The following is a 26223-nucleotide window of genomic DNA, read 5'->3' on the forward strand; positions in this document are numbered from 1 at the left end:
TCCTAAATTGACTCCTAACTCTTGGAACTCCCTTCTACCCGAGACCACCCACATATGGACCTCCCCTAGGCCTCCGCTTAGACCCTCCTGGACTGCACCATGGCCTGTTTCAGTCCTCCTTGGCCGACCCTACACTTTACTTTCACTCGACCAACCGCAAACGCTAGCCCCTCAAGAAGACCGATCGGCCCTCCCTAAAACGTGACCAACTCGTGAATCCATCACGTTGCCACCTTAACTCCCAACGTATACAGCCCCCTAACACTTCGAACCAACGGACCGTTACACAAGAACAACAAACACGTGAGATTCATGTTAAACAGAAGCATATTTTGTGACAAACTATGCAAAATATGAAGCAACATGATGGTCATATGCAATCCCCATGTAAACACACACACATCAGCATAATATAGCATGAATGATGAGAAAAAGGGATTTATGGCGTGCCTTTGCGAATATATGTTCGAAACATTTGATACCAACGCGTAGAACTTGAATCGGAGAGACGGGGAGGGATTTTCTTTGAAAACTGCGGAGAATTTTTGAAGAGGATGCTGTTTTCCAATGGGGAGTTGCTGCTGCACAATGAGAGGGGCATCCGAGTGGAGTGTGCTAGGTTTAGTTTTGATAATTGTGTTTAAGTAGTATAATTATGCACTGATGGGCCCTTAATAGAATTTAAAGGGGTAAAAAATATTTTTGGCCCATTAAGCAACAAAATAATCCCATTAAGCTCAAAAACATTCCCGAAAAAAATTTCATCTAGGTACGTTTTTGAAAATATTGCCCGAACCCTCAAAAAGTCCACCGACTCGCTAAAATTTGCGTACCGGTTGAAATATGACTTGACGAGTAAAAATACTCAACGAAGGCCCATTTTATAAATTCTCACTTAATTACACCATACATTAAATATTTAAAAATATTTATTTTAATAAAAATATTTTTCCTAATTATCCCCGGTCTCCATTCCTTGTTCGAGTGCGAAATACAACTTGAAGCCCTAATTCATAAAACATTAAATAAACCATGAACTAAACCACATATACATGCAATAAAATAATTAAACACAAATTTTAGTAAAACCATAGATTGCATGCAGTCAGATTACGTAGTTCGAATTTTCTAGACCTTTTATAGCATGTTAATATCTGGAAAGTATTTCAAGGAGCGTTGTTGTCTCGAACGTCTAAGTATGATTGTGATTAAATATGAAGAATCAAGAATATTCATAAGAATGAAGGAGTTTTAGTAAGCATTTCATGAAGACACGTTGAGAAAAAAAGCATTCAAATGGAAAAGTACAACTAGAGCGTGCTGAATTGCGCGCCCCAGCATGCCCCCTTGAGAAGCCACGGGCCCCTATGCCCAAAAATAATCTCGATGTTTCCTAAATAATTTAGATTCTAATCTAATAAATAAATATTTTTTTGCACGTGCACGTCAAAGTGTACGGGTGTGCGTCGGATAAGCACGAGTGCACGCGGGATGTTGTAATTCTTCATGTTGGAAAGCAGGGGACGTGAGGGTGTGTGCCGGGTACTGTCCTAGTGCCGTATTTCTGTGTTGTGCACGCGGTAGCACGCTCGAAATACTCGGTGTGTTGTTGCTACTAGCTTCTTGATCCTTTAGCACTTGATTTTGCAATGAGCTCCAACTTTTTTTCATGCTCCACAAACCCATCTAACTCAGGCGACATGTTTGTATTCCCTTCTTGGTAGCTCGCCATGAGTCCTTAAAGCGCTTTCTTAAATTTCTTGCTTCGTCCTATCGTTATAAGTCCTTCCGGCAAATCTACCGGATTCCATGCCTTCTTTAGAGCCTGATCATCAACGATTGCATCATTCTTCCCTTATTGAAAAAGATTTATCCTCAAATATTTATCATCTCCTACATCAAACAACTAAAGATCAAAAACATTAAAATTTGAACTTACATTATACTCACTTGGTAAGTCCAATCAGTATGCATTGTCATTGATCTTCTCTAGCGCTTGGAGTGGACCATCACCCTTTGGTAGGAGTTTTGAACGTTTCTTCTTCAGAAATATCTCCTTCATCTAATTCAACTACACCCAATATCCAAATTAGAAAATCACCTTATTTTTCCCCTCGAGTTCTTCTTCTCAATTTTGGCCTTTACTCTCTCATAAAAACTTCAAATAAACTTCGCCTTCTTCTTACCATACATATTTACAATTTCACCCATATGAAAAGACATTAAATCCAAAGGAGTTAACGGGTTAAAAACATAAACAATCTCAAATGGCGAATAATTTGTAGTAGAATACACGTTACGATAAAAAAATTCAACAAATGGCAAACATTTTTCCTAATTCTTCAGATTTCTTTTGATTATGGTATGCAACAAAGTTCTCAAAGTTCTATTAACAACTTCAATTTGTCTATCTGTTTGAGAATGACAAGCAGCAGAAAACAATAGTTTAGTACCGAGTTTAGCCCTCAAATTTTTCAATAAGTAACTCAGGAACTTAGCGTCACAATCAGAGACAATCGTCGTAGCACAAAATGCAAACTAAAGACTTCTCTAAAGAACAAATATGAAATACTAAGCGCATCATCAGTTTTGTGACAAGCAGTAAATGTGTTTTCTTAGAAAACATATCCACAACAACAAATATAGAGTTCCTCCCTTTCGTAGTTCTAGAAAATCAAAAACAAAGTCCATAGAAATGTGAAACCAAGGTTCATTAAGAATTGGAAGTGGAATATACATTCCATGCGGCTACGCTGTAGATTTAGTGTGTCTACAATTTATGCACTTTTCACACAGAAGCTCAACATCACGCTTCAAAAGCAGCCTTTAAAAATGTTCATGCAATGCATTCATGATTTTAGCCACACTAAAGTGTACCATTAAACCTTCTTTATGTGCCTCCCTAACAAGTAATTCACGAATGGAAGATCTTGGAATTCACAATCTATCCCCTCTAAACAAGAAACCATTGTGCAAATAGAATTTGTCATGAAGACTATGAAATACATGTTTTAAAAATCGCTTTAAAGTTTTCATCCAACACAAAGTAATATAATCTGTGGATTTACCATAGACATATGAAATTGAATACACCTTGATAGTCATAGTCCAATATGTCGAAGCTAAGGGATTTCATATATCGTGCATGCAATTCATCTGTAACAAATAATCATTGTGTCATGTTAGTTTAACATAGCTTGAGAAATATTTTTGATAATTTAAGGAATCCCATCAAAGAATATGAAAAATGGTCGAGAGTAATTATCAAAATAACGAGGGATAGGTGAACCAATATTTCCAACAAATTTACTTCATATTTGATTTCAAATATTCATTTTGTTTTGCATATTTAACCTTTAGACCAATTAGTTATTTTAATTCTAGTAGTTAAAAAATAAATTCAAAATATCATTGCTAAAGAATAAATAAATGACAATGATATTCTTGTAATACAGTCTCGGTGGAAAGATATCCGTATTTTTATACACTATACTATAACTTACATCGTGCACTTGCAATCATTTTGAGTTTGACCTTTTCAATTTATTTTCCAGAGATTCATAGTGTAAGAAAAACTCGATCATCACCTTAGTGAAGTGACCAAATAACGTCTTCATTTGAACCTTGGAAATTCCTTAGTTCGAACCATCCCCTACTTCTCTTTCAAATTTTTGCCAGTCATTGTATATGCGGGAAACGTTAATAGAAAATAATAATTAAAAAAGTCCTCAACCAAATCCTCACAGTCAGTCCAAAGAAAAGCCAATTGACTCTTTTTTTGTCCTTACTACAAAAACTCACCAGTCACTCCAAGGAAAAAATATTGATCTCAAGTATTTCACTCAAATTAGTGAGTTCTCTCGAAGATGAACTGAATCTTTGAATATGTATGTATCTAACTAACAAGTTCAACTTGTGGACGCTTGCAACTCTCTCACTTGGACTGCATAAATTCAAGAAATTTCTCAAGAATTGAATATTGACTCAACACGAAGAGAAGAACAATTTCAATTCTAAAATAATAGCACTAAAATTTTGAAAACAAGATACTTTTCTTTGTTTCCCGAAAAATCGATCTCTCTCTTTTTTTGGATATTTTTTTGGTCAAAACTTGCATAACAAGAAACGAACTCGTGCAACATGAAAAAAGAACAATTCAAGTAAAATATTTGAGAATATCAAGATTCACGAACAAAAGAAAATGATAAACAAGATTTTTCTTTTTTTTAACAAAAAATCTCTGCGACAAAAGAAGCAGTGAACGAAGAATGATAGAACAACAAAAATTGATAATTATAATGAATACATTTACTGGAATCAAAAGGAACCTAAAGGCCCTCGGGTGTGTACTGTTGCACTCGATCCACTCAAGCGTTAGCACCTCCCATAAATCATCTAAACATGCATCATACAAACCTAGTGAGTCTAAAGACTCAACACGTTCTAAACATGGATAACAAATAATACATATACATTCACATGCATTAAAATCATATTTTTATTTAAAATAGCTTTTGGACATAAATAAACCATTTAAAAATCATTTTAGCATAATTAAATCATAAATCGTAAAATCATTTTAAAATAACTATAAGCATAATTAAATCCTTTAAAAATCATTTAAAATAAGATTTGAGCATAAATAAATCATTTTAAAAATGGCTTTAATCCTCATCATAAGTCATATATCATAAGAATTATTTTTATCCTAAGCTTTCAATAATATATCGTTTTGGATGAAGTTTGATCCTTGAAAGTGACTAGCTTTTATCATTTGGTCGACTGATCAGTTTTCAACTCCACATGGCCCATCGGGGTGTGCACTAGGCTCCACCATGGAAATACGATCGTCGGAGTTCCCTCAGGGGCCTTTTCCCATTGACAGGTCCCCTCGGGGGACTTTTCCCACAAATGGGTTCCCTCTGAGGCCTTTTCCCGTAAATAGGTTCCCTCTGGGGCCTTTTCTCCTCACGACATCCTCATAAAATCATATATCATAAATCATATCTTTTGTCACAGTCAATTCACATCTCTCAAAATATTTTTCATTTTCTTTAAAAATCATAATATAGCATAACTTTCCAAAAATAACATTTTAAACAGTAGAAATTGCACAGTTTTACCATAAATAATAAAAATACATATTATCATCAAAATCATCATTATAAATCATAAAATACCATTCAACATGCGTTATGATCCTTCGGGACGCGGCCAAGCGTTTTCGTATTTTTCTAAGTGTAAAAAGATCATTTTGCCCCTGGACGTAAAAATTCTCGAATTTATCTTTTTCTCACATTTATTGACATGGAATTATTATAAATAATTATTTAAGCTTAAATATAATTTTTCATAATTTTATAAAGCATAAAACTAGGCTTTTCAATTAATTTTTTAATTAATGTTTCGTGCGACGATTAAATCTTGGATAAATCCAAAACTCATTATTTTGATCTCAAATTTTAAACATAACATTTTTAGCATTTATTCTACCCTTCCAAGTCATGAGCCACACCCGTGGACCCATGGATTCAATTTTTATCTTATTATTTTTGAATTTGACCCATTAATGAACCTACCGAGCCATCTCCCAATTTACTCGAGCCACGCCCGAGCCACCTCAAGCCAAACCCTAGCAAACCCACCTAGAGACCCTACTGACCAAGCCCAGCCCAAATAACCAGCCCGTAGCTCGCTCAAACCCTGCTGGAACCGAACCCAAAATCTATAGGTGTTGTGCCTGAGACTCCCATGACTTCTATGACTCCTAACCCAACTAGGATACTTCCAGTTGAGCCACTACAGAGCCCACCTGACCCTAACCATCCCTAGACCACGTCCAGACCCAGCCCAGACCAACCCAGCCCTTGAAGCCTAAGCACGAAGCTCTGAATCAGGAAAAACTACATGCGCGCAATTGCTCTCTCACGGTTCCCTCTTCTTCCTCGAGCCAGCAGCGACCCAGCCGCACCAGCCCCTATCCCAGACCTTACCCATCTCCCTAGGACCCTGATGGACCACCTAGCCAGCCCCTAACCGAGCCACAGCCCCTGGAACTCTCAGCCACCCCCTTGGACCTGCGCGTGAAGACTCCCCTCACGCAAGGAGTCTTCCAGCCCACCTAGGGCGAGCCCTAGCCACCCTAGGACCCAATCCAGCCCTAGAACAAGACCACCCCTAACCCTGGTCGAGCCCCATCAACCCATGCAAAACAAACGAGCCACTTGAACCTTAGACAAGCCAACAAACTCACGACCCTTCTTCCTTTTTGTCCCATGGATTTCCAACTTGGTTTTCCTTTAACAATTGTCATGTTTTGAGTATAATTTATTCATATTTAATCATCTATTGGCAGCGTATCCATTGGATTCAAAATGTTTTTCATAAAAACGTCGTAAAAACGTTCTACCATAAAAATTATCGAATACCTATTTTCTTCATGCAAAAACCAATAAATCATGCATAATACGATTTGTATGATATTTTAAAAGAGTTTAGAAACGTGCCTTTGCATTTATAACGCTCGAATTTTCAATCGTTGGAGAGGAAGGACGAACGGACGACTAAGAACACAAGCTTTTCTTTTCCTCCAAATTTTGAAATTATTGAAGTGTGTGCAAGGTGATTCACGGCTGATTGATATGAAATACTGGGGTTTGCAAGACCTAGGATATTTATTTATAATTAATTAACAAGTTAAATGGCCTTTGATTTTGGACTTGCAACTTAATGGTAATTGGGCATACTTAAATTGATTAAATTGGGCCCAATAACACTTAATTAATTAAATAATAAAAGTTTATATAATTAATTTCCATAAAATAATATTTTTGGTCTTTTAAAACTCTTCGTTTGCCCAAAACCGGCTTCCCGGAAAAAATCGAGCTCGACTATTAAAATAATTTGAACTCCAACATTTTTAGAAAAATTAAATCATTTTTAAATCATATTAGGAAGCCTTGCCATTATTTAATGAAAATAATTATTCTTGTCTTGATAGTCTCCGGTCTCCTTTCCCTTGCCTATTATCGAATATTCGGGTAAAATTCTTAATTTCATGTAATCATGTCATATAATCATTTAATCATGCAATTATACATTTAATCATGTAATAAATATCATGCTAGCATTATAAAATTGATGGTTGGTTTGACACGTGAAAATAAACGGCGTCATATTATTGGGTCCTTATTAAACGTGATGCAAAACACGCGGAGGTTGTATAGGGATGCAATTGGATTCTACCTTTTAGAAATTATAATTGGCTGATATTATTTGGGATTATAATTGGCTAATTGGACTCTACGTGCTTACTAAGGAAATATGATTTACCTTTTTCATCAGAGGGTGGGGGAAATGTCAAAATAGTGGGAGAGAAATTTATAAAATGAAATTCATATTTTATATCTTATAATTATTTTAAAATTATCAGTAACCATTATCTGTTTTTCATTTTCAATATATTTACGATGTCTACTCGTAACCCGCTTTCAATAATTCTCGATCAAAACAAGTTGACTGGCCCTAACTATCATGACTGGTTTCGAAATTTAAAGATTGTTCTGAACTCCGAAAGGATTGCGTATGTGTTTGATAAGAAGCCACCTAAGGAGGCGGCTCCTGATATCAGTAGGACTGAATTAGCTAAGCTTGAGAAACATTGGGACCATGATCTTCAAGCTAAGAACTACATGTTGGCTTCTATGTCGAATGAACTTCAGAGGAGGTTCGAGGAGGCGGTGAATGCTTCTGACATTCACCTTCATCTGAAAGAATTGTATGCTGTACAAAATCGTTCAGAGAGACATGCTACCGTTAAAGAACTCATGACTACACGCTTGCGAGAGGGGACTTCGGTCCATGAGCATGGTGTTAGGATGATTGGGCTCATTGAGAAATTGGTGGGACTCGATGTGGTTATTCCTAGTGAGCTCTCGACTGATATTCTCTTGAAATAAAACAATTAAGCAATTAAAATAATTTTGCATGCATGTGATTTACGTAGATTGATTTTTCGGACGTTACAAAACAACCCTAGAAACTGACTAGAAAACCTAAGGTATACGACTAGAACTCGAGAGAGAGTAGCTAAAGGAAAACAGTGTAGAAAAAAAATGAAATCAGCTTCCATTTATAGGCCGCATCCGGACTAGTTCCAAATATCCGAAATCAATCTCATCTACCACGTGTTATATTCTCATTCGTCTACTTGGATTTCTTGGGATAATGCAATTTGAAAAAGGTTTGGTGGTTCATTTTAAATTTCTGTGGCCAACAGGATAATCCCAAATTATCAATTCTTTAATAATACTTAATTATCATCTTTTTAGTCATCTCTTAATTAATACCTCATTCAAAATAAAGATTCGGGTCATTACAAGAACAAAACTTCTTTAAATCTCTTCCAAAAGTTTGCACATGATGCTCAATCAAATTTGCATCAACACCTCTCAACATGATGGATTTGTCTACAATCGCATTCCTCTTTCTTTCGTTGAGTAAAACACGCAAATCAGTGTTATTGACATTCACATTGGCTACCAGAGGAAAAAGATCTTCATCCACAGTCATTGTCTCTTTTACTCAAGGAATTTAAAATTATCTTATTGATCATTTTCTGTAAGACAATTTTAAAAGCCCAACAAACAACGTTGTTATGATTTAAGCAGTTGTGATACTTACAGTAATTTATTCCCATCACTTTTTCATTAGTTTGCAGCTTATGATCTTGAAGAAAGGTTATGAGTTTCTCCTTAACTAAGTATTCAATTAACAAGTGATCTGCCTCTGCAAAGAAGAAGAGTCAGAACCTTGCTCTTGATGCCATGTTAATGTGAGAAATAATTTTGGAGGCAATTGAATTCATATTCGAAAATTATGTCTAAAAGCTGTGTACAGTGACCCTTTCGGTTGATCAACTAATTAAAACACCCGCAAGAATAAAATGTTGATAGTAAACATGACTTCTTATCAATATACCAACAGTCGTGACTTCAATCTATACTACAAATTATTTTGGAAGTTTTAATTGATATTGTTTTTAATTGGCGACGGAACGACTGGAATGACATGTCTGTCACTAATTCTGTTGCCATTATCTCTTTTTTTTTTTGTTCAAGTAGATATCTAATGAGTCAACTTGTGGTTTGGACTTTATTAACTCCTATTTAAATCAATCTTTATTTCAATAATATTTATGTTTTTATCCATTCATGACATTTATTTTATATATATACACATGCAAGCATCATAGATAAATCTCTTAAATATATTATAGTACCATGAAGTCTATCTAACAACATATATCATGAAATTCATTAGGAAGTTTACTGTTTATTCTAAAATCATTCTTAGTCGATTCAAACGCAAAAAACAAGGATAAAAGGTTGCTCGAGCTTGAGACTAAAATATGTGATGTTAACACTATGTTTCATTGGTAAGGGTATGAGGATGTTCAACCATACAGATGGGTGATCATATGATGATTACACTGAATATCCCTCTCTCGGACCTTCCGATTAGTTATGACGTATCAAGTGGATTTGTTCGCGGTTATGGTTGTATACCATTAACTTTGATTCGTTTACTAGCTCCACGAAGGTCATCAGGCGATGAGGTTGGGTGTAGTTTTGACATACGTAGGAGTCGATGTATTATAGGGGATTTACTGCTCACCTACGGGTGTGGATATCATATATGATCTGATGGGTTAATAGTGTAAGGAATATCTGGCCAGAATAAGACATGTGCAATATTGAAATGTGTTACCTTAGTTGTACGTACGATGCCGCTACAATTACTCAAAGATACATCATATCGTTATTGAATTCATTTACAACTCTCGATATACCAATGGTTGCATATTCGACCGTGATATGCAATTTGAATGGGTGGTACTATATGTTAATCATTACTTACTAGTTCTTCCAGGAAATATTATAAATACCAGGGGATAATGAGGTGATGTTAATAGAAGTTCTTACCATGATATAATGAGTGCAGTCAGACTTGAGTTCTGACATTTTTTTATCATGGGGTTCATGAAAAGAATGAGGCTAATTAGGGTGACCAATGCATATATAAACCGTCGCTAATTAGCGACTGTTTATTACACCGTCGCTAAACGTAGCGACGGTTTATTAATAACCGTCGCTATATGTAGCGACGACATTCATGTGCAAAACCGTCGTTACTTAGCGATGGTTTATACATGAATTTCGTCGCTAATATTTTAGGTAAAATAAAAAAATTTTATTAATTTAATAAATCTGTGTTGTGAATTGGTACAATCGTGTAAGAGATAAAAAAATTTAAGTGTCATGGAGTGATAAAATCGTGTAAGAGATAAAAATTTTAATTGTTTTGAAGTGGTAAAATCGTGTGAAACATCTGCCCTTTTTATTACTTTAAAAGTGCTAGAAATATTTTTTTTAACACTCAATTTTCGCCCATATACATTTTCCACATGAAAATATTAAAATATTTTCCCCTTTAAAATAAAAAATCATCCAACTAGCATTTTAAAAATCAAGTAAAATAGTCGTAAAAATAAAATCGTCAACTGTTGTACCAAACCTAAAAAGCAATAGTTTGAAAAGAATAGATCATACTAAACATCTCAAAAATATCTCAAAAGCATAAATAAATAGTCTAAAAATCTTTAGCTTAAATCATGAATCATAAACGTAAATGCGGAAAAATAGAAGCGCTGGTCCTCGGGTTGTGTGCGCCATTAGTCCAGTCAAATCATCTGTCAAGACCTCCCTCAACCTCACCTGCATCCATCACACCTAGTGAGTCTAAAGACTCAACACACCATAATCTTAATAACAAATAATACGTAATACAGTCAACATATAACAGTGAAAAATACTTGTACTTAAAATATCGTTTTCATGAAGATGCATTAACTTAAGCATAAAAATTTTCATGACAGACATTTCATAAACCTTAACTTTTTTCCTTTTTCCTCAACATGAGACATAAAACATTTTTCATGATCATAAATATTTTTCCTTTTCCTTTTTTTTTCCTTTGTTGAATTCAGATCGTTAATTATGACTTTCCTGATCATGATCATAAATCGATGGATCCATCTACATGTAACCACAGTACTGGGCGGCGGGGGACACCAGTAACACTCTCACCGGTCAACTGGGCCCTGGCCTATCATTTTTCGAATAGAAATACGATCGTCGGGGCTCTCTCTGGGGCCTTTTCCCATAAATGAGCTCCCTCTGGGACCTTTTCCCCTCATGATATCCCCATTCTTACCGTTACCACAAAACCGTTACCACATAACCGTTACCACATATTCGTAATGATGGAAACACGATCGTCGGGCTCCCACTGGGACCATAACCCTCACGACGTCGCCAACATTAACGAATTAGTCACAATCACTTCACTTCCTTCAACATTTACATTCTCATCACTTTATAAAAATCATGCATAACATAACATTTTGTTTTTGAAACCAAGCATGCAACATGTCTTTTAAATGTCTTCCTTAAATCATAAAAATCCTATGGACATTTAAAAATCATATTTTAATCATGAACATTTCATAAATATTTAAAAATAATCATAATATCATAAAAACAACATTTAGGGCACTGCCATGACGTTTACTAATTTTTAGGTGTAAAAAGACCGTTTTACCCCTAGACGTAAAATTCCTCGGTTTTGACTTTTTCTTGAATTCATTGACTCGAACATGTCCCAAATAAATATTTAAGCCTACATGAATTTTCAAATATTTTTATTTAGCTTAAATTGAGGACTTTTTAAATTAATCTTTAAATAAGACGTACTAATGCGTTTTAATCCCGAATTAAACCAAACCATAATATAAAATTCTCAAATTAAAACTTAGACTTCTAATAATTATTTAAGCTTAACCCTAATTTTTCATAATTTTATAAAGCCTAAAACTAGGCGTTTTAATTAACTCGTTAATTAGCGTTCCGTGCGGCGATTAAATCCCGATTAAATCCAAAACTCGTTATTTTGACCCCAAATTTTAAACATAACATTTTTAATATTTATTCTACCCTTCCAAGTCATAAACCATTCCCGTGGACCCATGGATTCAATTTTAGCTTTATTATTTTTGTTTTTGACCCTTTATCGAACACACCGAGCCATCTCCTAATTTACTCGAGCCATGCCCGAGCCGCCTTGAACCAAAACCTAGCAAACCCATCTAGGGACCCTCTTGACTAAGACCAAGCCCCTGAACCTAGCCCTGGCTTGCTCAAACTCTGCTGGAACCGAACCCAAAATCTGCATGTGGTGTGCGTGTGTATCCTAGCAATAGTAGGACTCTTAACCCAACTAGGACACTTCCAGCCCTTAACCACTTGACTCTCATGACCCTAACCACCTTGGACCATGCCCAGGCCAAGCCCAGACCAACCCCAAGCTTCAAAAACTGCACAGCGAGCCACCACACCAAGCACAGCAGCAGCGCTCTACCTTTGCTTCTCACACTCCCCGCGTTTGGCTCGAGCCACGTCAAGCCACCATGCACCAACCCACAACCCAACCCTTGGCCAACCTACCTTGACCCTTATGGACCAGCCTGGCTTGCGCCCAGGCCAGCCGCAAGCCTAACTTTCCCGGTGCGCACAGAAACTCACATCACTAGGACTCTTCCCTAGCCACCACCTTGACCCCTAGCCGCCCTAGGACCCATCCCTGCCCTAGACCGAGACCAACACTACCCCTGGTGGAGCCCTGGACGAGCCCCAACAGCCCATGCCAAGAAACGAGCCACTTGACTCTTGTGCAATCAAAAAACCCACGGTTCCTTCTTAATTGATGCCTACTGTTTTCCAGCTTTTGTTGCTCACCTTTTCAGCTTATTTGGTGTGTATTTAGTGTGAGAACCCGGATTTTTTGAAGCAAAGCACCTCAAAAAGCTTGGAAAGTAGCTCAAAAAGAAGCCGAGGCAATGCAAAACCTTGAGAATTGAGGGTACGTCGCTCGGAAGAGAAAACCCTCAGCTCACAAGCTAAAACCCTCAGCTCAAGGAAGCTCCAAGATTCTTGGAAAAGAAACCCTAAGCTCAAAAGCTAAAATCCTAAGCTCAAGAAAGTTCATTCATTCTTGGGGAGAAAACCCCTAGCTCATGAGCTCGATCTTTCAGCTCAAAGAAGCTCAACCATGCTTGTCCTAAAAAGGCCAAAAAGAGAACTAAAGGAAGAGTTAAAGGTTTGGACAAATTAAGTGTGCAAGAAATAACCTTTGAGTAAACCCATGAAGGAGCTAAGGGGGGGAGCTAAAGGACTAAGACATATTGATGATGCAAGAAATGACCCTATAGAAAACCAAGGTGACTCTTGAAGCATGCATGTGATTTTGGACTACAATTATGACTAGTCTTGGATTTGAGGAATGCATGGAATTTTGAGACTACAATTATTACTTTCTTGGGCATCAAGATTTCGGCCATGAGGTATCTTGAGGGGCAAAAATTACTCTATAAATAGCATTCAATGGTTGAAGGAAAAATGCTTCCAAAACCCAACCAAAATTTCGGCTCTTCCCCTCACTCTCAAAAATTTCGGCCAAGCAAGCAAGGAAGAAAGAAGGGAAGTTCGTGCAGTCCAGTACAAGAACCTTGCGTCGAAGTGCTGCTCGATCAACAACAGCATTCGTTAAAGTTACGCCGAAGTGCTGCCCGATTTTTGAGAAGACGTGTTGTATAAAAATCTGCAAATACTGTAAGTGGGATTTTGTTATGTACTTCGTTTGTATCTTTAAATCTTGATATCAATAACATGACATACATGTTGGTGTGTCCTTATTTTCGAAAAATCAGCATGTTTTATTTTAAAATTTCGATCGATTATGTGTTCTCGTCTGTGCTTCGAATTTCTTGATTCTACTGTGTCAGTATGAAAACTCTGAAATCTGAATATCTGAAAAGTTCTGTCTGTTACTTCTGAATTCTGTTTGTACTGTTACGAATTGATTTGAAATGGGACGAGAATTGTAATTCTGTCTGGCCCCCATTGGTGGGTATAAAACCATGTTCTGTTCTGGCCCCCATTGGTGGGTATAAAACCATGTTCTGGCCTCACCCCTTAGAGGACTAACATACCATGTTCTGGCCTCACCCCTTAGAGGACTAACATATTGGGGACAATTTGACCATAGAAATGAGATGAGTAACAATGTTCTGTCTGTTCCGATCTGTTCTGTTCTGAATTGTTCTGATCTGTTTCTGAATTGCTCTGAATCTCTGATAACATCTTTCTCATATTTGTTTCGTTTCTGTTATGATGAGTTAAAAGTAATAAGATTTGAAAGATTGTTAAAGAAATGTTTTAAAGATTAAGTTCTATATGTATCATTGGAAATCGATCGACCCCCACTTGCTGAGTGTTTCCCAAAACACTCACCCCTTACAAATTCAGATTAAAATGAAGAACAACTGAATGAGGAGGAACAAGAAGCCTTCTGAGTATGGTAGCCGATGAGAAAGATACAAGAAATCAAGACTTTATTTTTCTTTTGTTCAGTTTCCGGATTTGCAACTCTGATGTATTTTATTCTATTGTCAATGTAAAGACAATGTTTTAATTATGAAAAGACTGGTTTTTGGCATTTCGATACGAGGCTTAATTGTTTTCAAGAAATTGTTAAACAATTCCGGATGTCACCGACGCTTCGGACTCGGGGCGTGACATTTAGGACCCTAAATTTGTTTAAAACACCCTTAATCCATACCCTAACCATGGCAGCCCCTTAACACAAATTAAACATGATTTTTGAATCAACAAACAAGAGTTAAATCCATGCATATGAATAGTTGCGAAAATTATAATTTGAGTGCCTTGTTTTCTTTCAAACATGTTCAAATAAATATTATGGTGTGATAGATGATTGAAAGAAAGAATATGGCGTGCCTTTGCGTATTTAACGCACGAAAAATCGTTGACGATTGCGAAGAACGGCGACGAACGATCTTGGCTTGATTTTCCTTGCAATATTTGAAAACTTTCTCCTATTAAGCCTCTAAATTAAGCCCATTAGTCTTAATTAGAATTTAATACAATATTTTGTTTAATAAAGTTTGTGAATTTATTAGCCGGGTTGCCAAAACGTTCGCATTTTTGTTGAAAATCCAACACCGATAAAAATTACGTCCCGGCGTATAAAATCACCTCAAAATCCCTTATTTTAAAAAATAATAAAAAGCATCGCCCATATTTTAAATAATTAAAAACAATTGTTTAATAAAAACATTTTCTATTTTTTCAGCCATCGGTCTCCGTTCCTCGATCGCAACCTGAATAACTTTTAAAAATACATTTTAATGCAACAATGTCGAAAAATTTATTTTAGACATGCAAATATTCACAACATAAATAATTATTGCAATCAAAATAATTAATTAAAATACAAAAGAATTTAATAATTGCATGCATGTGGTTTGCTTGGACCTTTAAATTTTCGGGGCGTTACATCGTGTAAGAGATGTAAGTGGTAAAATCGTGTAAGAGATAAAAATTTTAAGTGTTGTGAAGTTGTAAAATCGTGTAAGTGAGAAAAATTTTAAGTGTTGTGAAGTGAAGTAGAAGAAAATTGAGCGAATTTGCAGGTATTTATAGAGAATGGTGGAAGAAAATGGAGGGAGACGGTTTTACTTGATTCTGTTGCTAACGTTAGCTACGGTTGAAATTAAACCGTCGCTAATATTAGCGACGGTTATAGCTCAACCGTCGCTAATTTGAAATTAGCGACGGTTTTACTTGATTCTGTTGCTAACGTTAGCGACGGTTGAAATGAAACCGTCGCTAATCTGAAATTAGCGACGATTTAGCGATAACTGTCGCTAACAATAGCGACGGTTGTAGGAAATCATCACTAAATACCGTTGTGTTTTATCCTAAACTCACGCCAATCGACAACGGTTTTAGAAAACCGTTGTCGATTATCCAAAAAAACACGCTAATAGACAACGGTTCATGAAACCGTTGTCATAAACGTTCAAAGACAACGGTTCTGTAGAACCGTTGTCATTGACCCTAAAAACCGTTGTCTTTGACCCCCAAAAGACGACGGTTTTATCTTTTGTTTAAAAAATGATCTACGACAACGGTTTTAACTAAAACCGTTGTTAAAAGTTTTTTAACAACGGATTTAGTTAAAACCGTTTTCGTATATGTGTTGTTGATTCTGAAATTTCTTGTAGTATAAGCTCAAATAAAAACAAATGATGTCCGGAATCACATGAAGTTGTCAACTCATGGCTAATTGTATCCCTGAACTATTGAGGGTCGCACAAATATTAGATTTTGTGTTATCAAATTCAAGTATTTGAATTTGGTGACTATAGTTTGATTGAGTTCTTATTATTTATTAAGGTATTTATAAGTTAATTTCATATTTGAAAGTTATGCAAGTTAGCTTGACTGCTAAATAAGTAATGAAAGTGCAATTCTCTATTTTAGTTAAGGAGTCTCAAAATTGGCAGCTACTAAAAATGAATCATTAAAAAATTTTGATCTTCCAAATTTTCACTTTTCACCATAATAACTAAATTTTCAACCTCGCCACATCACTGATACTTGATCGTCGATCAAGATTGTGATGAAATCACTTAGTAAATTTATGGTTTACAAATTAAATATTAATTAGTAGTAGTTGACTACTAATTGTCAAGATACCAAAGAATATTCTAAATGGTCTAGAATACTTGAATTGTTAATTAATTAATGATCATTTTTGTATTATTTATTCAAAAGTTGAAAATATATGCATAAAATTTTGACAGGAAAATATACATGATAAAAGAAGAGTCCTGATATTCATAATCAGAAGTCTTTATAGCATTCTAGCATTAAGAATCTTGGTAGGACTCTGTTATTGAGAGTTAATAAAATATATGTTTTCAATTGTCGACAACATAGTACACAACAAAGTGCTTTGCTTCATTGAGTGCATTAAATAAATTAGTTCAAATTAAGTAATTGACAAAATATCCGATACTTGTTAAGAATGACAATTTTGTTAATGATACATGTATACAATCCACTTTATTAACAAAACTATTCTTGTTTCATTCGTAAATTATGTCAAAAAAATAAAAAAAAAAATTGAGTGTAAATAAGAGTAGCAATATGTTATATGATGAACTTTGCGAATGAATTATCGATTATAATCATAAAATGTGAAAATATCGAAATATTTTAAATATTGAATATACCTTAAATCCAAACTAATAAGAGGGGTTAGAAAGTAAATTTAGTTAATTTAATTTAAATGTCATCTAACCATAGTTAAAGTCTAACTATAGTTAGTGGTAACCCAATTATATTGAAAAAAAATATTTTGCTACCCTATTGTTCCAAATTCCAATCCCAAAAGATTGTGGGCACTACAGATTTCTCCGTTCTCTATTTGGGGTTTTGACCCATTTGATTTGGTGGGGGAAAATAAACCAAAAATTTCATTATCTGTTGATTCAAATTCCCAATTTCCCGGTAATTTTCACTTTTCCATTTATTTTATTTTATCATGAAATTTGATGATTTTGGTTCTGGATTTAGGGTTTTTGTTTGGTGCGAGGAATGAGAATTTCGGATAACTTTTTTTGTTAGTTTGTTTTGATCATCTCGGATTCATGGTGAGGGTGCTTTTTCGGTCAATTGCTTGTTTAATTTTATAATTTGTGATCTTTTCTTTACAAGTTTGGGCGGTGCTATGTGAATCGCAGTGCCTTTGTAACTTGCTTATGTTCTGGTATTCTTGTATCTAATGCCATTTGCTTTTTTGTTCATAGTTATTATCAAGTATATATGTTATTGAGTTGGGGATTTGAGCTTGGATGTGTTTGGAACAGAGTATAATGTTCCTCACTAGTTCATGTTTTCGTGTCTAGGCAACACTCCAGATGACACATTGTTAATTGAACCTTAGGTAGTCTTTTTTGCTTTCACTGATTAACCTTCATTTGAAATCTATATTCTAAAAGTGTCAACGATCCCATTGATTATTAAAAATTAGATAACTATGAAAAATATGAAAAATAACATGTTCACTTTTAGTAAGACACGACTTAGAAAACAATAACAAAAACTATCACCGCAGTTATATTTTTACTGCTAGATAAAGTTGTTTAACTTTGGTTTGAGTTGTTCTATGATCAGCTTTCTCGGGTTTCTTAATTTTTAGGTTTGATTTATAGGGTTGGACTGGGTTGCTACTGATTGATGTTAGAGCAGCGTTAGCTTACATGACTTGAAAACATCTGTAAATAATGTTATGTGAGTATGCACCGTAGGTGACTTGTCTACCCACATTGCAAGTTGAGTTTGTTGCTTTGTTGCTCTCTTGTTAGATTGTTTAGTATTTTCGTTCTATAAATCCCCAGGGATGTCTATTTTTTATGTTGATTTTATACTCAATTATTTTTTACTTGTCTGTTGGGCGTATTTGCCTGGGCTATTGTAACTTAGGATTTCAGTGTTTCTGTTAATAACGATTTATGTGAATATGGATTATGAACTGACACTGTTCTATGCGTATAATTTGCATTTTCATCAAATCTTAATTCTGTCACGCAATGTTAATATTTTTATTTAATCACATTATTTCTTCATTTGAATGAATCAGGTACCTGAAATTTAAGGCATAAGGGGATCTTTGATGCAAAAAAATCCTTAGTATTTACATAATGTACTTGTATCAAGCTGTGATTGGGATGCTTCTATTGTTATGTTGCATTGTCATCAACCGGTAATCAGGTAAAATTTTTAGAAGTTTGTCATTTTAAGTATGGAGTGCAATAGAGATGAAGCCCTCAGGGCCAAATCAATTGCTGAGGGTAAGTTAGAGAAAAAGGACTTTGCCGGTGCAAAAAAATTTGCCATGAAAGCTCAGACTCTATATCCAGGGCTGGATGGTATATCACAAATGTTGGCTACACTTGACGTGCATGTTTCTGCTGAGAATAAGATAAATGGGGAAGTAGATTGGTATGGAGTGCTTGGTGTGAAGCCCACAGCTGATGATGAAACTATAAGAAAACAATACCGAATGTTTGCCCTCATGCTGCATCCCGATAAAAATAAATCTGTTGGTGCTGATGGTGCATTTAAACTTGTTTCAGAGGCATGGTCTATGCTATCAGATACAGCTAAGAGGTTGGCGTATAACCTTAGGAGGGGCTCGAAAGGGTTCCAACTGAAAGTCCCAATGCATAATACTGGTTCATCAGCACCAAGAGCAAATGGGTGTTACGATTTTGCTAGGGCAGCGTCTGTTCCAAAGACCCAGAACAATAATGTGAAGGTGCCTTCTATGCCAACCTCTACTCCATCCTATCAAAGAACTGATACAGTTCCGAAGACCCAGAAAAATAATGTGAAGGTGCCTTCTATGCCAACCCTTACGCCATCCTATCAAAGAACTGATACTTTTTGGACTATCTGTCATCGATGCGATATGCACTATGAGTATCTAAAGGTTTATATCAATAATACTCTTCTTTGTCCCAATTGTAAGGAGGCCTTCAGGGCTTCAGAGACAGCACCGCCAATGAGTTTTCCCAAAGTAACTAATCAAGTTCCTCAACAGCGACAGCAGAATTCAGGTAATCATGTACCTAGTCAAAATGCTTATGGTTTGGGAAGAAATGGTGCGACTGGTAAAAAATCCGCATCTGACCAATCAGATCTAAATCCATTTCGTTATGCAAATCACTTGAAGAATCCGCTTTCGGAAACGGCTAATGTACGCAGCATGGATCCTTCAATTGCAGCAAAAGCTGCTAGTGTTGTTCAGCAAGCACAGGATAAGTTGAAAAGAGCATACACTGAATCAAATGCCCCTACTGGGTGGGAGGCACATATGAAAAAGAAAAAACTGGATGATGATGTTAGTAAATATGGAATGAGCTCTAATATTGGTCAGTTCCATAGTGGCTTTGGAACTTCCATTGCGACTACAGGATCAAGGATTTATGGTTTTTTTGGGATTTCCCATCAACCAGATAGCGCTACAGACCTGACACCTGTTGAAGCCCGAAATATGCTAATGGAGAAGGCTAGAAAGGAGATTTCAAAGAAGCTAATTGAATGGCGGTTGGAAGCAGTTACCAAGCCTGATTATAAAGAGAAAGACAAGGCTAAATCAAGTGACAAAGAGATTCGCAGAAGCACCAGCAAGATAGCTGAGCGAGCAGAACGTCAGGTTAACCGATCTTATGGTGATAAACAGACAAAGGATCCTGCAATGGCACCAATAACTGTTCCGGATTCTGATTTTCATGATTTTGACCTGGATAGAACTGAACGTTCTTTTGGAGATAATGAGGTTTGGGCAGCATATGATGATGATGATGGCATGCCCCGTTTCTATGCACTGATTAGTAAGGTGATATCTAGAAAGCCCTTTAAGTTGAGGATCAGCTGGCTTAGCTCGAGAACCAACACCGAATTCAGCTCTCTAGATTGGGTAAGCTCAGGTTTTTACAAAACATGTGGGGAGTTTAGGGTGGGCAGATATGAGACCTGCAAACACCTAAACGCTTTCTCTCATAAGGTTAACTGGTCAAAAGGGCTGCGTGGAAGCATACTAATCCTCCCCCAAAAGGGTGATATTTGGGCAGTTTACAGAAACTGGTCATCTGATTGGAACGAGCACACACCTGATGAAGTTATACACAAATATGACATGGTAACTGTACTAGACGACTATAGTGAGGAACATGGTGTATCTGTCGCTCCTCTCGTGAAGATTAACAGTTTCAGGACAGTATTCCGTCCCAACATGGAACCAAATTTAATCAAGAGGATACCGAAGGGAGAGATGTTTAGATTTTCTCATCGGGTCCCAAACCACTTGCTTACCGGTCAAGAGGCAGAAAAAGCCCCAAAAGGATGCCTGGAGTTGGATCCTGCAGCTACCCCATTGGAACTTATTATTCAGGGTACTAAAGAAGCTGAGGTACCAGTAGAAACTGTTAGTGAACAGGTGACGAAAAGTATTGAGATTACAAATTAAGATTAGACTTCATGCGATGAAGCTCGAGAAGGGAACATTGTGGAGAAGTGTTTGGATTTACCAGGTTAGCATTCAATTTAGCAGATTATGCTTATACTGACATTCAAGTGTATGCGCAGGTCTGTGACAAAAAGATAGATACACCAGCTAAAATTCTCAATTACAAAGGCAAAAATTGTTGGTTATTTTCGCATGTGGAATACATACAGTTTGGTGAAAACAAAATTAGATCTTTGCCAACAAGTGGACTTCGAAATCTATGTTTTTTTGTTTTCGATTCTCACAACTCTCAAGCGTTTATAAAATTTCATCGATGCCATGAAATATGGTTCCTTTTATTTGAAAAGTTTTTATGTTACATGATTTTCTCCATTGTTGATGAAGCAGGTGACCGATCACTAACCGATCACGACATTAAAATAAACTTTTTGTTAGATTGATATCCATTAAGCAAAAACTTGTGTGAGACAGTCTCACGGGTCGTATTTTTGAGACTGATATCTTATTTACGTCGTCCATGAAAAATATTACTTTTTATGCTAAGAGTATTATTTTTATTGTGAAAATCGGTAGAATTTATCCGTTTACAGATAACGATTTGTGAGATTGTCTCACAAAAAACCTACTCTATGCACTATGGCTATGTTAGTACTTAGTCCATCACGTTTCAGCATATATATGTCTATCTATATCAATGGGAAATATATTTTATGGGTTGTTTAACTTGTTTTAAAAAAGTGATATATAATTTGATTGAAATATTTTCTTACTAGAATGTATAATTATTAATTACGTTGTTAATCCAAAGTTTAGGTTCATTGCTAGATATTACGAATTTAAGAAGCTCTTATTAATTTTTTTCTTATTTTTTTAATGCAATTCCTCTCCTACTATATAGGCATTAAAAAAAAATAATAATAACAATAATAATAATATATCATTAATCGTGATTGCTCATTTGGTCTTGGTGTAATTATTATTTTTGTTTCAAGCAATATTTTCATAATTGAATCGATGATTGAATCGGTGTATTTTGAAAAATTGTTCAATCGATTGGGACGGTTGAATCGACGGTCGGATTGAAAAATCGTTATATTATATAAATAATAATATAATATCGTAATAATATATTTTAAATTATAAAGATTTTAAATATATATATAAATAATAAGAAAGATATAATTGTTCAAGTATATTTAAATATAAACATACATATAAATTGTATGTAAATATACAAAAAATATATCACCAAATAAATATATATCTATGTTCAAAATATCAAATATAGTTATATATATTTTTAAAAACAAAAACAATAAATTATATTATTATTAAAATTATAATTTTAAGGAAGTTCAAACTTTAAACAATTATGTATATTTAAAATAAAAATTAAATTTAAAATTTAAAATTAATTTTTTTAAAACAAATATTAAAGAAATTCGAAAAAATTGCTTACTCAGTTGAATCGTTTTTCGGTTCATAGCTAGTTCGACCGGTTTGATCACAAAAAGTTTTTTAAGTATGTTTCGGAATGAACCCGTGACACAAAATACCACAATAAATTATTTATCCTAAAATACCTCACATTATACTACTTAAACTTTGACTTGTGTCTGGTTTTAAGAAAATTAATTTGAGGCTGGAATTTACGGATCTTACACGCAAAACCTGTCCCATTTTTTATACATGATAACACTAAGACAAATATCGATCCGTGGCACTTTTGACTCGTATCTACGTGGATGTATGACTTATGAGTCTCGTCACAAAGTCAAACTCAAGCATATGTCCATCACACGTATCTATTGTTCATTAGACAATCTTTAAAGACGGAGCACTGGACCAAGCATTATTCTCGAACCTAAATGGATGATTGCCACCAGACACCTCAAATCTATTTACTTGGCGTTAAAGAAGTTTTTGCGGTCACTAAAAAATGATTATTGATTATTTACTTAAAAAAACCGGTTTTTTTTTTTTTTAATTCATATCTTGCGTTAACTTCTGATTAATTTAATTGAAATTTATAAGATGTTGTAATATTGATTCTGCTTCTATAATCAGAATCAATTATTTACCATGCACAACTCGCTTCTAATTTTGAGTTTTTCAATTTTGTTTTCAAATACTACTGTTGGACCCAAATTTGCCAGAAAAACCTAGAAAACAAAAGCCCATTAGAAATTCATTGGTCCAAAAGACGTTGGCACACACGATAGAAAAAATTGACCCACAATCCACGACCATTGATCGTGGAAGATGGGTCAAACTATTTGGAAGATGTGAACAAAAATTAGAAGAATCATAGTAAGGAAAACTCTCGAAACTTCATTAACAATCAACTTAAAACTACAACAAAATGCTTATGCAATTCTTCATCAATTCTAACTCATTTTAGTTATCTCAATCATTAGCTTAATGTCCTCAGTTTCAACATATTCCTTCCGTTTTTAAGTTTAATTGTAAAAATATTATTCCAATTCATAATGGCATAATTTAATTAGTTGTTTCTCGTGAATTTCTTCTGCAATTCCATAAAATTCATGTTTTAAATTCTTATTTTTGATTCTTACATAGGGAGTTAGAACCAACAAAAGAATTGGATCCATATTGTTAGATCATAGAAGTCAGATTATCCACAACTTTGGCATGATTTGTCTAGTATGCTTACACAAATTTCTGTGCAAACAGATTTGGCACACCAGGTGGGACACAAGTTGATATGCATGATGTGCCAATATTTGGAGGGTTTTTCAACAAGCTTTGTTGTCTCGGACGTCTAAGCTTGATGGGGATTGAAGATGAAACATCAAGCATAGCTAAGCGATTAAAAGAGTTCAATGAATCATTTCATGGAGACGTGTCGAGTCACCAAGCCTGCGAGTGCAAATTGGCCTGAGTGGACAGTAGCTAGCACGTACTCACGCAACATGAAAGTGTATCCGTGCGCTCAAAAGAAAATTTGAGCACTTTTGGACAGAACCTGGTGCGCATTAGCATGAACATATGGTGCACCCGTGCTCCCTCAGCTAGCCAAGAGTCGTCCGAACAGAAGCTCGCTCAAACTAGCGCGGTTTCAGAGCGCACCTGCCTACCGCGATGCGGATTTTTGATAAGAAAACCTTAAATTGTAAGATTTACGCAAATTATTGTATTTCTAATTTATAAAAAAATTTAAACACAATTAGAAAGTTAATTATTCAGTTTTTGATAGATTTTGTGAGTTTTTTTCTTAATTACAAAGCTTTACTTTGTATACATCTTTGTTTGTTTCTCAAATCATACTTATCAAAGTTGCACAACTTTATGGCATGTGTCGATTATTCTTCACTCGAATTATCAAAGACGAGTTTTTGAAAAACACCGTGATTTAGGGGTGAATACACGTTTCTTGTTTCAAAGTTTAAAGATCCTGTGTTAAAGAATCTCGTTGTTCATTGAATTTAGGGTGCAACTGGGTCTAGATTGTGTTTGTCACTCTTGCATAACTGTATTCGCATCATTTGGTATCAGAGCTTTGGCTTGCTCTGATTAATAATTTGATAATCAGGGCGAGGTTTCGAAACAAGTAAGGTATTATTTTATTTATTTGTTTTTCTTCGTTTATTGCGTGTCTTCTTCGTTTCCTTGCGTCGCAAGATTTTCGTTAGAAATCTTGTATTCTAGTTTTTGTGTGTGTGTGAATCTTGCGATTTTCTCGAACTTTCTTGTGTCGTTCTTCGTTGTTTTCTTGTTGCACAATTTTTTGTTTCTTGTTGTGTAAGTTTGTTAAAAAAAGGAGTTTTTTTATCAAACAAAAAAAGAGATCGAAGTCCCAAAAAAGGTATAGAATCTAAAAATTTTGTGATATTGTTTAGCATTGAAATTTTGTTCTAGTCTCTATCGTGACTCATAGTCAAGTGTCAGTAAAAGAAATTCAAATTTCTTGTTTTACGCACTCCGGGTAAGTAGATTTGCAAGTGTCGTGAAACTTGAACTTGTGAGTTTGATGTACACAAGCTACCAAGCCTAATAACCTACTAGTGAACTTTCAAAATTGAGTGAAATACTTGAGTACGAATGTTTCTTTCTTGGAGTGATGTGTGAGGTAGTTGAGTGAGGACAAAAAGAGAGAGAGAGTGTTGTGTATTTACCGCTCACAAGCGCACGGTTGTCAAGTTTTAATATATGTGAGTAAAGTATCGTTTCACGAGGAATGTATATGTAAAAATATATCAGTGCTTGTAATTAAACTATGTCACATCTTTATTTAGAAGAATCAATAAAATGTTTGGTTTAATGAAAATGAATTAATTGCAAATAAATATTAATCTAATCACCGAATCGAGAAAATATCAATGAGAGAAAATTTCAAGAGGAATGATTTTACTAAGTTTCCACAATAATTATTTCCGATTGAATTTATATTCATGAATTTAAATTATATAATGGCCAAGAACACTTAATTATTATATTCCTCTTTTCTTAAGTGACGAATAAATTTTAAAACCCGAACACACTAACCACATGCATGCATGAAAATTTGTTTGAATTTATTTAAATGTGTGGTCTAGAAGCATGTTTAAGTATTTGCATGGTTTAATGATTATTTAATTGAATGTTATGAATGCGAACTGTTTGTAGTCGAATACGCGATGTACGTAAAAGACGAGAGAATCGGGGATGATTTTGATAAAGTTTCTAATTTTAGAAATTTATAAATAGAAACTCTTTATTTAGTACATCTAAATTAGTAAATCGGTAATCTATTTATAGTAAGAGACGAACTTAATCGATAACGAACATTTATGAAGAAAATGAGTAGTTTCGGGCATGCTATACTAAAAACGAGTGGCACCAAATATTTTTAAATATTGTTGAGACTTTTTAGTGGGATTATTTATGTATTTAATTAACACCATAATGGGTCTAGTTTGTTGGTGATTAATTAATTAATTATATGGCTTATCATACAAACTTAAACCCACTTAACAACTTAATGATTTATTAATTAAATAAACCTAACCACCCACCTCGTAAACTCACGCCTCCCACACACAATTGCAACACACACACACACACACTAGGAGTCTAGAGTGGCCGAATTTTTTAGCAAAGGAAGGAGAAGATTTGAGTCCCGTTCATCTCTTGTCACGCCGTTGCTCGTACTCTGTAAGCGTAAACAATCAAGGCATGTTTTCAAACCATTTTTCAAGCACCATT

General features: G+C 35.1%; 2 protein-coding genes across 4 annotated transcripts; both read left to right on the top strand.

The window, feature by feature from the left end:
* Window positions 1-7469: 7469 nt before the first annotated feature.
* Window positions 7470-8283, top strand: LOC142523852 (uncharacterized). The gene is made up of 2 exons (XM_075627582.1): window positions 7470-7926; window positions 8279-8283. Exons 1-2 carry the CDS (start codon window positions 7470-7472, stop codon window positions 8281-8283), a joined length of 462 nt encoding a protein of 153 aa, XP_075483697.1.
* A 9076-nt stretch (window positions 8284-17359) lies between these two features.
* On the top strand, window positions 17360-21416 carry LOC142524504 (uncharacterized). 3 transcript variants are annotated; one of them, XM_075628526.1, is made up of 3 exons: window positions 17592-17607; window positions 17795-17931; window positions 18628-21416. In XM_075628526.1, exon 3 carries the CDS (start codon window positions 18790-18792, stop codon window positions 21016-21018), a length of 2229 nt encoding a protein of 742 aa, XP_075484641.1. In that variant the 5' UTR covers window positions 17592-17607; window positions 17795-17931; window positions 18628-18789; the 3' UTR covers window positions 21019-21416. The 3 variants fall into 3 exon arrangements, with proteins under 3 accessions (XP_075484639.1, XP_075484640.1, XP_075484641.1); XM_075628524.1 differs by lacking the exons at window positions 17592-17607; window positions 17795-17931 and adding an exon at window positions 17360-17495; XM_075628525.1 differs by lacking the exon at window positions 17795-17931 and having other exon boundaries at window positions 17366-17607.
* Window positions 21417-26223: the final 4807 nt, after the last annotated feature.

The sequence above is a fragment of the Primulina tabacum genome, chromosome 14 (genome assembly GCF_025594145.1).
Source record: "Primulina tabacum isolate GXHZ01 chromosome 14, ASM2559414v2, whole genome shotgun sequence".
NCBI lineage: Eukaryota > Viridiplantae > Streptophyta > Magnoliopsida > Lamiales > Gesneriaceae > Primulina > Primulina tabacum.